The sequence below is a fragment of the Nanorana parkeri genome, unplaced genomic scaffold (assembly GCF_000935625.1).
Source record: "Nanorana parkeri isolate BGI_ZX_2015 unplaced genomic scaffold, ASM93562v1 scaffold865, whole genome shotgun sequence".
Lineage (NCBI taxonomy): Eukaryota > Metazoa > Chordata > Amphibia > Anura > Dicroglossidae > Nanorana > Nanorana parkeri.
The window spans coordinates 200,092-211,211 of NW_017307133.1; the positions used below are offsets into that span (position 1 = coordinate 200,092).

The 11,120-nt window shown below is 36.2% G+C and overlaps 1 protein-coding gene across 1 annotated transcript in view; it reads right to left on the reverse strand.

Moving 5' to 3' along the window:
- Positions 1-11,120, reverse strand: part of LOC108794545 (nuclear receptor subfamily 5 group A member 2) — a 75,963-nt gene that overhangs the window by 58,577 nt on the left and 6,266 nt on the right. Inside the window, exons 3-4 of the mRNA XM_018565605.1 lie at positions 9,962-10,103; positions 6,499-7,145 (exon numbers count right to left, since the gene is read on the reverse strand). Coding sequence (XP_018421107.1) covers positions 6,499-7,145; positions 9,962-10,103 — 789 coding nt within the window. The remainder of the gene's footprint in view (positions 1-6,498; positions 7,146-9,961; positions 10,104-11,120) is intronic.

Below are 11,120 nucleotides of genomic sequence, written 5' to 3' on the forward strand. Positions count from 1 at the left end.
ACAGCATGTACTTATGAGAAAAGACCCATGTGGACATGACAGGATCTAAAACAATTTATATTTTAAGACTGCCAGTAAACATGAGATATAACTGCTGATGTTAAATATGGAACAGATACTAGAGCATATCTGCTTTTCTACAAATACTATTAGGTGTACTGACAATTAAACTTATTTTACTCACTGTGAGTTGGATTACAGGGACCTGAAGTTCCAAGATACATTTTTAACAACATGCTGTTTAAAGCAGCATTTCTCAACTTTTTTTTTTCAGTCGGGGCACCTTTTAAAAGTATGAAAAATCTCAAGTCTAAAATGTAATGGGTTTTGAGGGGGACTCTACGCAAAAATACATAAAAACGGGGTTCACTTCACATCAAAGTCAACCTTCACATCAGAACTCCCCCTTTTACATCAGAGCCCCCTTTATATCATGAGTCCTCCCTTCGTATCAGAAGATCCTTTCACATCAGAGTGCTCAGACACCCTTCATATCAGAGTCCTACATCCCAAGATTTCGAGGCACTTGATAAAGCCAGAAGGCACACCACTGATTAAGAAATGCTGGCATAAAGAGCATGTAAACCATAACAATTAAAGTAGAAATATTGAAAGAGTAAAAAAATAAGTACTCTTCCCAATACTTAGAGCCGGTGTGTCATACTGCACATGCCGGCTCTATTAATAAAGAGCGGAACCATCAGTCACCGCTCCCCGCAGGGATTCCCCCCTCTCTCTATTCCTCCAGTGCTCATTGGAGGGGCAAACGGTGGTGGGCCCAGCTGGCTCTAGAGAGGCAGAGCCAGCTTTCAATTAGGTAGCGGGGTGAATCCCGACAAAATTGTCAGAATTTTTCCCAGCTGCAGCTCAGCTCTACAGTAGCCCGCTAGATGCTGACTTTGGGTAACAGAAGTACATTAGTATATGTACTCCTTTCACCCAAAAGAGGACTAAAACAAGGATTTTCGCCTACACAGGAGAAGGTGGGTGTTTGCGCCCTCCCATCCATACGCTAGCACTGGCCCTGACCACATTGCTTGGGTGTATTTGTCAAGTTGCAACCCCCCCTTACCTGAATCGCAGGGTTCTTCTCCCCACAGGCTGCTGGGGGTTTTTTTAAGGACCATCTTAATTATTTTTGTTTATGTTGAACATGCGTTCGCTGGGGCTGGGACACTTTAATATTTTGGGGGGATTTTTAATTTTAGTTTATTTAACTTTTTTTAACTTGTTTTGTATTTTTAGTTTATTTAACTTTTTTTAACTTGTTTTGTATTTTTAGTTTATTTAACTTTTTAAATTTTTTGTATTTTTAATTCAAGCTTATGTAACTTTATTTTTTAAAACTTTTTTTACTTAATTGCTAGGAGCAATAGGCAGCCTGCTATTGGCTATTTCAAATTGCAACAGCCAATAACAGGCTATTTCTCCTTACAGGCTGTAATCAGCTATTTGCCCCCTCTGACACTGACCACTGCAGCCGATTACAGCCTATAAGGAGAAACCGCTGACAGTCTGTGAGTCTGCAGTGGGGAAAATGGGACGGGCACATTTATTGTGGCAGCTGTTTCTCTGCAGGGACGGTGCTACTGATTCTCCGCCCCCCCCCCCCCCAAAACGCCCCCCCGGCAGCCTGTTGTGGCGCCCTTCATGTCACTTCAGTACAGGAAAAATGTTACGGGCAGGATCAGCAGGTGAAAATAAAGAGAAGAAAAGCCTGAAAAAATTAAAACAAAATAAAATTGAGTTAGTCCAGGACATGCAGGAAATGTATCTCATTAACTCCCCAGTATCTCATGAATTGTCACAGACCACCGAGATAGCTACAAAAGGTAGTGGTATTATGATAATTAATATTTCCAATGCCTATTTTAAATGTTTTATCAACAGAGTGTGTGTAAATATCCAAAACACAATAGACACCAGTTATTAAAGGCATCGCTATATCATTCACTTTAAATACCTGTTTAAGTTAAGGGAATTATAAAAATTGGATTAATAAAAAGTGAATAAATGATGACAGACTATAGTATAAGAAAAAATAACTAGTAAATTAATGCAAAAAAGTTTGATTTACTAAGAGCTTGCCAGCCCACAGAGGATGTGGCTTTCTAAAACACAATCAGATTAAGGAATACTTGTTTATTTTGAATTTTAATTTCTCACTTGAGTCTCATTGCTTGTAGCAAACATGGCTTCCCAACTTTGGAACCATAAGTGATATTAAATTACATTTCTGAATAAACAGTGGTGAGTTGGTAGCGTGCTACAAACTATAAGATTCTATATCTGCTATATTCATTTGTTATTCATGTCCTAAGCTGAAGACATGAGCTGTACAGTACAATCCTACCTCAAGGTATTCTCAGAAATAATCGCATCATGGCCACTGTTAGTGTAGAGTCCTGCTGTTAATATGAGAAATCCTTCAAAATAACCATTGCCCCTTTGAACGTTCCCTGTAATATGGAAACATTATCTGATGAATATTGCTGTGGCTATCTATTATCCCTCGTCTATATTTAACCCTCCTTTTGTTCCTACTTGGCTCAAATTACTGGAAGTGCTAAATATAAAAAGGACCCGGGAGTAGAACACTTTATTCATTATATTTCCTCTGTTTATTAGGCAAATCTCAAGCTACACACGCTCCAATCTGGGGTTTATTTAAAGGTTGTAGATTTAAATAGCTTTTAATAGTTTACTCTCATGACACAAAGGATATTTCCCTTTATGTAACCATCTTCTATTTGGACTTCATAAAGCATTTAGGATCAGTGCACCTTTCTTTAAGAAAACCTGGTACCATCAGTTTTATTTTTTTTAAATGGGTGCTCTCCTAACTGCCTTTTAATTTGAAAATATGTAATGGTGATAAGCTCACTTAGCAGCAAGAAAAATATTTTTTTATTTGTCATTTTTATTACAACATGAAGCAGACCAATCAAGTAGTTTACAAAAACGCAATGTTGACAGTGCGTGATGATATGGGCTTAAGTATCTTGTAACATCATATATTCATTTTGAATGCTCTTTTTTAAGCAATTGTTATACAGCGGTACTCCATTAGGCCTATTCACTAAGATGAAAGATACGCAATAGGGTTGATTTAGTAAAGCAGTAGAGGCTGTTCACTTTGCAAAGTAAATGATAGTTAAAAAAAAATGTGAAGCCGTGTTCACCTTGAAAACCCAATCACGTGTGAAAAATTGAAAACACAGGCTGTTAGCTAGCACATGAGTGGACCATTTGGTGAACATTCACGTTACTAAGTAAGCAGTCTCTATTCCTTTAGTAAATAAGCTCCAGATAGCAACCATCTTTCACTATGTTGCTCTGACTTAATTAAAGGTAAAACTTTGATTGGCTGATAGGTTATTGTATTTAATAATGAAGCCAGAATTGGTAAAATTTGATACTGTTTCTGATTTGTTAGTTGCCGAGCGCATTGCAAGAATATTTTTCAAAATGTCTCAGCAAAATCATAACTAAATAACATACACTAGAATATAGATGATATTGGTAGCATATTCCTAAAATGATAAAAACATTTCCTCAATTCAATCAAATTCATCTTTCATTTAGTTCTAATATCAGTGGTTCACCATTCCAATTAGCATTTGTAAATATACAAAAAGTAGGTGATCGACTTCTTAGGACAGACTACAGTTTATACCAGTCATGCAAAAAGCATTCTGAACTACAGTGACGTGATCAGGCAATATCAATAGCTATTAATGAAAATGTGTATTATACTGTATTACTCTTCCCAGTTACTTTTTCATGCAGTCTATATTTTATTCATGCAGCCAATACTTTATTCACGCGTTCATTCAAAGCTTATTTATAAAAAATATATTAATTTTCTGTTTGAGCAGATATCAATTTTATAGAACACAGATGTTCGAAAAGCAAACTAAACCCTATCTTTCAATAACATCTACCTGCAGATGATAAATTCTGCACCTTTTAAAGTTAAAATTTTTCAAATGAAGGTGAACCTAGTTTTGTACATGTCCTTGTTGAAACCCTAATACCGTTTCTTTAAAGTAGAAGAAGAGCAAATTACATGTCCACTGCCGTGGCAGCAAAGATTCAAAGAAGGTCAAGGGTAAACTTAATATCTGTTAACAGAACTATGAGCATTTTTCTGAAGTAACAGAAAAGTCAGTAATATATCAATTAAGGGTGTGATGCACAAAAGGAGGAGAAGATGCCAGATTTGCACATACTATGGCATATGTCAACATTTTAAACGTAAAACCCACAGCTTATACAAAGGACTTCACTGCTTAAGATAAGTAGCTGGAAAAATACTGCTGTTTTGTAATAACTGGCAGGGAAGTTGTACAATTCAGTTGTTTGTACAATAGGCCCACTGCTGTGTCTGCTGTGTGCGATCGGTTATTGAAAGAACAGACCTAAACGTTCCTTTCATCAAGCCCGTTAGAGACATTTCCTGCTTTTATAACTTAAAAAAACCAAGACACTTCTAGCTGTCTAATTACATGTGACTTGTTAGCCTAAATAATTAAACATCCTTTCAGCGCTGCCGTGGAAAGTCCTGACCCTGTGGGTCAGTCATGTGTATTTTCAATAACTCGAATGAGTTTTTAAGTGAACTCCACAAGATTGTGCTGTGCAGAAGTTTAGATATTGCTAAAACCAAATCAGTAAGGTTCATTGACGTCGTACTTTATGTTGAATTGGCAAATACACATTCTCTGACCCCATAATAATTTACCGGGCACAGTGTGCGCTTGTTTGATGCAACCAAAGTAAATTCACTCTTTGAACCTCAGTCCAAGAAGTAAAAAAGTCAATTGATAAAAATAATAACCACTTATCCGCTGCTCTCTGTGGCTTTCCAAAATATTTTCCTAACTTGACATTTATGCCTCATTTTCCTCTGGAAGTCTGTAAACTATAGATGAACTGCTTCATTTAGGGTGAAAATTGATGCATTATATTTGAAAGTAAAAAAAAATTTGATATTCAAACGGAATTTAAAAACAGTACCATGCATATTTACAACTATTGAGACATTTCAGTGTAGAAACATTTCATCTCATAACTTTATTAACACAGATATTCAGTTTGCTGCTGTTTTAAAATATTATTTTGTTTTTCATAGTATAAAAAGAAGGCCTCTGTTACCCATTATTAAGGAAGCATAAGCTAAAAATAAGTAATTTACTTTGTGTGTCTTCAGTAAGGTTTCGTGCTCTCCTTTAAGACTTTGTGGAAGGGGATTGATTTACTAAAGTGAATCTTCTCTTAAGGTGACACTAAACTCAGGAGTTAACGCTTAAAAATGCATTCAAGTACCTAAACTAACAAAAATGTATCTTATTTGTGAATCACTCAGCTGTAGATCCTCAAATCATCTCTGAATTGGTGCTGACACTGTCCTTCCTTCTGGAGGGTGGCTACTTTTGTTCCCCATGGTCCCTGTATGTGTTGTAAAGTAGCTACGACTCCAAGCTCACTCCCCTGATGCACTACAATCTCACATTTGGTTTACTAATTTGTTTTAAGATTGTAGTCTATCACGGGAGTGAGCTTTTAGCAGTGGCTACTTTACAACACACACAGGGACCATGCGAAACAAAAGTAGCCACCCTCCAAAAGGAAGGACACTGTCAGCATGGATTCAGAGATCATTTTTTTAATAGTAAAGTACTTGAATGCATTTTCAAGATTTAACTCTTGAGTTTTGTGTCACTTTAACTAAAGTAGAGCTATGTTCGCTTTGAATTAGGGATGTTCAGATACCAGTGCCGATACTTGGCATTTTCACGAGAACTACCAGGGTTGCAGCTGGGACCTAGCTCTGGTGCTCCACCACTGTCCTGAAATCATTAGTCTGTATTGTTTTAGAAAAACTGTCACATGAAAATAAACAAAAATGTATCAGTACTTGTATCTGTGAGTACTTAGACAAGTATCAGTACTTGAAAAAATTGTATGAGTGCACCCCTAATATACATTTATAAAAAAGAAAATCATACAATAAAACCGGGATGTACAAATCCCTGGAGCTCCGTCTGCTCCTTAAAAATGACAACTGCCTCCTAACTTTTGAATTTTTCTCTAGTCTAGTCTTGGAGCTGGAAAAGTATCTGTGTATGTACTTGTACTTGTACCAAGTACAGTACTTGGTATCTGAACATCCCTACTTTGAATACCAAATTATGTGCAGGAGAATTAAAAAAATAGGATTTTGCTATGCACATGATTGGACGACTAAAGTAAATGCAGCTTTACTTTTAAGGACAACATATGAAAAACCCTACAAGCTACCTAAGTCTACATGCCTAGTGAAGAAAATTACATTTGCCCTACCTCCTATACTGTAAGGGGGGGTCATGTACTGTATGTGATTGAACATTTATTGTGCTTTTTCATGTAATTCTTTGAGATCAAGTTTTAAACTACAAGTTATACTCTACCCCTACTAAACTCTGTAGGAATACCTCTTCACCATCAAGGTCTTACCTTTAGCTCTCTGAAGAATATGCTACTCCTTGCCCATTCAACAATGGAAAACAACGTCTGGTCGGCCATTTTGCACATTAGTCCAAAGGTGTTAAGTTTATCATGTTTGCTCCGGTTGGCCTGCTCCTGCTGCAAATATGACATGATCTTGCTTTGGACTTGAGGTTCATCTGGCTCACATTTCAAGAGTTCCACTATGAGGTGTGGGATGTTGGAGGGGGAACTGGACTGATAACTGTCCATATAAGAGTATCCCATGATAGACTCTGGAGAACTGGTGTAAGGATCCGGGTACTCCGATTTGATAGCTCGACTTGGGAAGTGACCATAGGCTTGATAACTCTGCAGGCTACCGTGAGGTGGCATAGCCATGCTAATGGGTGAAGTTACAAAGGGACTTCTGTCGTAGTCTGTTGAGGGAAGGGCGGTATGGTTCAGAGGTAGACCCTTGGATGCAGAGTGGATATTTTGGATAGCTGATGAGATAGTGAGATCGGTGGGAATGGCTTGGATAACCTGACTCATAGCTTCTAGTTTGAGTCCATTTGCTCGAATTAAAGCTTTTTTCTGTTGTTTAAGAGCTCGGTCCCGTTTATACATTGGCCCAAATTTGTTTCTTCCTCCTCGCATCCGGTCTGCCCTTACAGCTATAAAGCAAAGTTTTTTAAAAAGTCAAACATTAAATATAAAACAAATTTTTAAGATAATCTTGATTTTCCTAACTGCAAATAAGACCTGATGATTATCATAAGAATAAAGATTTGCAATCTAATTTGTGATAAAATAGTGTACATTAATGTAGCTATGACTGTACAGTTTACAGTGATTCCTTTATTATCATGATGACCAGATGTTTTAGTACACATGGAAAAATCAACATGCATGCAAACCCAACCTACTTTTTTCCAGACGTATTTATGTATACTTAAATAGGCAGCTAACATGGTGATCAGCTAACAAATGCAGCTTCATGGTACCCACACATATGTTTCTGTTAGAGCACACCTAAGGTTTAATATGTCTCCATCATTATTTGGCATAAATATTAAATAGTAATTGATATATAATAAATTGGAATATCGAGTGATATGGGGCAGCTGTAAGAAAGCAGAAAACATTAGAAAACAAGTGTTTTAAAGTAATCTGGCAGACTGAAAATTTTTAACGATTCTATAATATTCTCTGCTATATTTTTCTCTGCTGGGTACATTGTTACTCAACCTGTGAGTTATAGAGGGAAATTGCTTGATTGTTTGATTGCTTGATTGTTTAATGTTTTACAAAAAAAGTGATCACTAATGGAATTGGTTTATTACAGAGGTGGACAGATCAGTTAATTTAGAGTGTTTACTTTAAATACCCAGACATGCTCAGGGGAAAAAAATATATATAGGAAAGTCCCTTGACATGATTAGATGTTTAAAGTAAACAGTTTTCTAGGCTACCTTCATAAATGAACCCCAATAAACTTTGGCCACTTTAGGCCCTCATTAATGTATAGTGTTCACTACCAAAACTGTTACACAATGAACCCCTCGAGAAGTGCTACTGCTATACAACTGTTTTTACTACATATTATTATATATGCTTTGTGAGGTACACAATAATTGTTCCATCCCTTAAAATATCTAGTACAAAATGCTAAAAGCACAAAGTCAAAATATAATCATTTGTATATAAGTCAGAGTAATTTAAATGTAAATCCTTTCCTTGATCCATGTCAAGATATTCTTACATTCAAAAATGAAACTATAATTTTGCCAGAGTGAAAAGCAAAGTCTTCAATTTTAGGAATAATTAAACAGAAGTGTGGTTCGGCTGCAGCCAGGGGGGGGATTTTAATGGGGATTAGCACAGCGGTGAGTTTCATTGCAGTGCAACTTTAATGGGATAGCAAGTGACACTGACTGAGCCTACCTTGGCCAGTGGCTCTTATGCAAAGGAGTGATTACAGCACCATTAAAAATGCATGGGGATCTCAGATACACATCTAGCATAAAGACTTCTGCAATTAATGAATCTGAGTAATTTATAGGCTACAATTTAAGTTTAATGGGTCTATTAGCAAAGTATACACTGTGGTGTCATTACGTGGAGTATGAGTTATGGAGAAAGGCTGCGTTAAAGTAGATGTACATCCTATTACAAGAGTCCGGAAATATTGTTACTTATATCAAGCAGTAATACGGTTATTCTGGTACATATTTGTGTGTGTGGCATATATGTGTGGGTATATACAGTGTATATAGCTATACATATATATAGATAGATATATATATCTATATCTATATAGATATATATATCTATCTATATATATATATATATTTTTATACAGAGAAAGTTTTTTTGGGGGGTGGAAAAGAAAAAAAATGTTCTTCTCACATTTCCCTGTCTGCTGGGTTTATTTTTCTTTTTCAGCATTTTATATACTCTACTTTCCACATCTGGAAACCTATAAAAGTGTCTTTTTTTAATGGAAAAGAAAGTTTGACGTCCCAAATGAAAAGATCAGTTGCAGGGTGATAATCAAAAAATGTATTTGTGGTTTGGTTGACCTGGGCGACCTTTCACTCTAAACCTCTTTTTTTGTCCTTGAAATTGCCGACTTCAGTGGATAAGAGGGCTCTGCATTTTCACTTATTATCACAAGAACTAAAGCCAATCTTTACATATTGTAAGCTGTTGTAATTCCTTAGGTTGGCTTCTACAATGCTTAGCTTCATAACTAAAACCAAATCTGTTACAGGCAAGCCCCTTATACTGTATCACTACATGAATTTCCACATTTACTTTTAGAATCTCGGCTGCAGCGGAAGAAACCAAGTTTTTTTTTCTTATTAATACACATTTAAATCTCTGACATCTTTGCAAAAAGCCAAGGGTTGGGATTCTCTGCACTGCTTTGAGTATAGACAACACAGTTAAATATTCAGCAATACTACAGCCAAAGTGAGTTTTGTATTACCCTGGATTTTTTGTATCGCATTGTAACATTATTTTGGTCACTGGCAGACATGGCAGAAATAGATTGTGAACATCCAAGCACTCCAAGTTTGTACCACATTACCTTTAAAGAACAATATGGCTTAAAACAGTAGAAACACATAAAGAGAATCAGTGACTTAAACATTCTTAATATTCATGACAAAGCCCCAGTGTTCCGTATTAACGGCACATTGATAAGTATTGCAATGCTTTTTAATAAAGCATCATTCTGTGGCATTGCAAAAGCCCCATCTTACAAGACTGATTTGCAGTCTCCTAAGGAACGAAGCTGTATAGAATGCAGACTAGTGTAATGCATTGGGGCATTGCCAGAGTTGAGATCAAATGCAGCTGTTAGCAGTTCCAACACAAAGCTGAAAAATTCAATTATTAGTTGTTGGTATATTGTTATACATCTTTTGCAATAGAATATGGGATATATATAGGTCTTATCACTGCTTACTCACTAATGCCTTACCTTCTAACTTCATCCCCACAGTGAGACACTTCTGAAACCGGCAGTATGGGCACCTCTTCCGCTGGGTCTTATCAATCTGACAGGTCTGGTTTTCAATGCAAGTATATCTTTTATTGTTCTGCACTGTCCGTTTGAAAAAGCCCTTGAGGTGTAGAAGACATGTAAAGTTTAATGGAACTTATTAATGGATATGTGCTAAAGTCACAAAATTAAATGTTATGACACCAAGGTGTCATAATTTAGGAATAGCCCTATAGTAGAACAAGTAACATTACATTTTGATCATAGTACAAAGTAGAATAGGGGTGACATTATGAGTCACTTTACATGTCCACTTTAAACATGTCACAGTCTGTACCCAACTCGGGTAAGGTGAAATGCTAGTACTTTATTTTCTACATTTTCTACAGCAGCCAGTGTGAACTCAAAATAACTTTAGTAATCATACCCTACACCTTAACGATTTAATGTTGACATTTATTCTTGACAACATTAGATAGTTTCATCTTAGTCATTATAAAATATCAACTCAATTAAAAACACTTTACTTGTTTAGAAAAAAAAATGATTTACACCAAGGGAGGCATCTTTACACTAGCCCAGCTAAACTGTGCTAGTTCAAGCATCCAAACAGATGTGGGGAAAACATTTAACACAGACTTGTACCACTAGTGCACAAATGTTTAAAGTGACCCTATAGAGTGTATATTTATGTATGTATGTGATATAGGGACCTTAGACTGTAAGCTCCTTGAGGGCAGGGTCTGTTCTCAATGTATATTATGTAAAGTGATGTGTAAAATGATGGTGCTATATAAATGCCTGTAATATATAAATTAAAAAATCCAGAGAAGTAAGTATATGTAGCTATCTTAATATATTTTTGTCGATGACTTGTTTTACATTATAAACCGCAGTATAAACCTAACAGCTTTTTGTCCTTTGTATAGATATATGCAGTCCAGATAAGGGATGGACAAATGTAGAATTTAGGGACCAGTCAGATCCATCCAAGAGTCAGTTAATACTTTTACAACCTACTGACGACAGTAGAAAATGATCTGGAAAGGTAGGCCGCAGGCAGGATTATGGGATTTGTACAGCACTCTTGTAGACACTGTATATAAAGCTAGATATAATAACTATATATATATATATA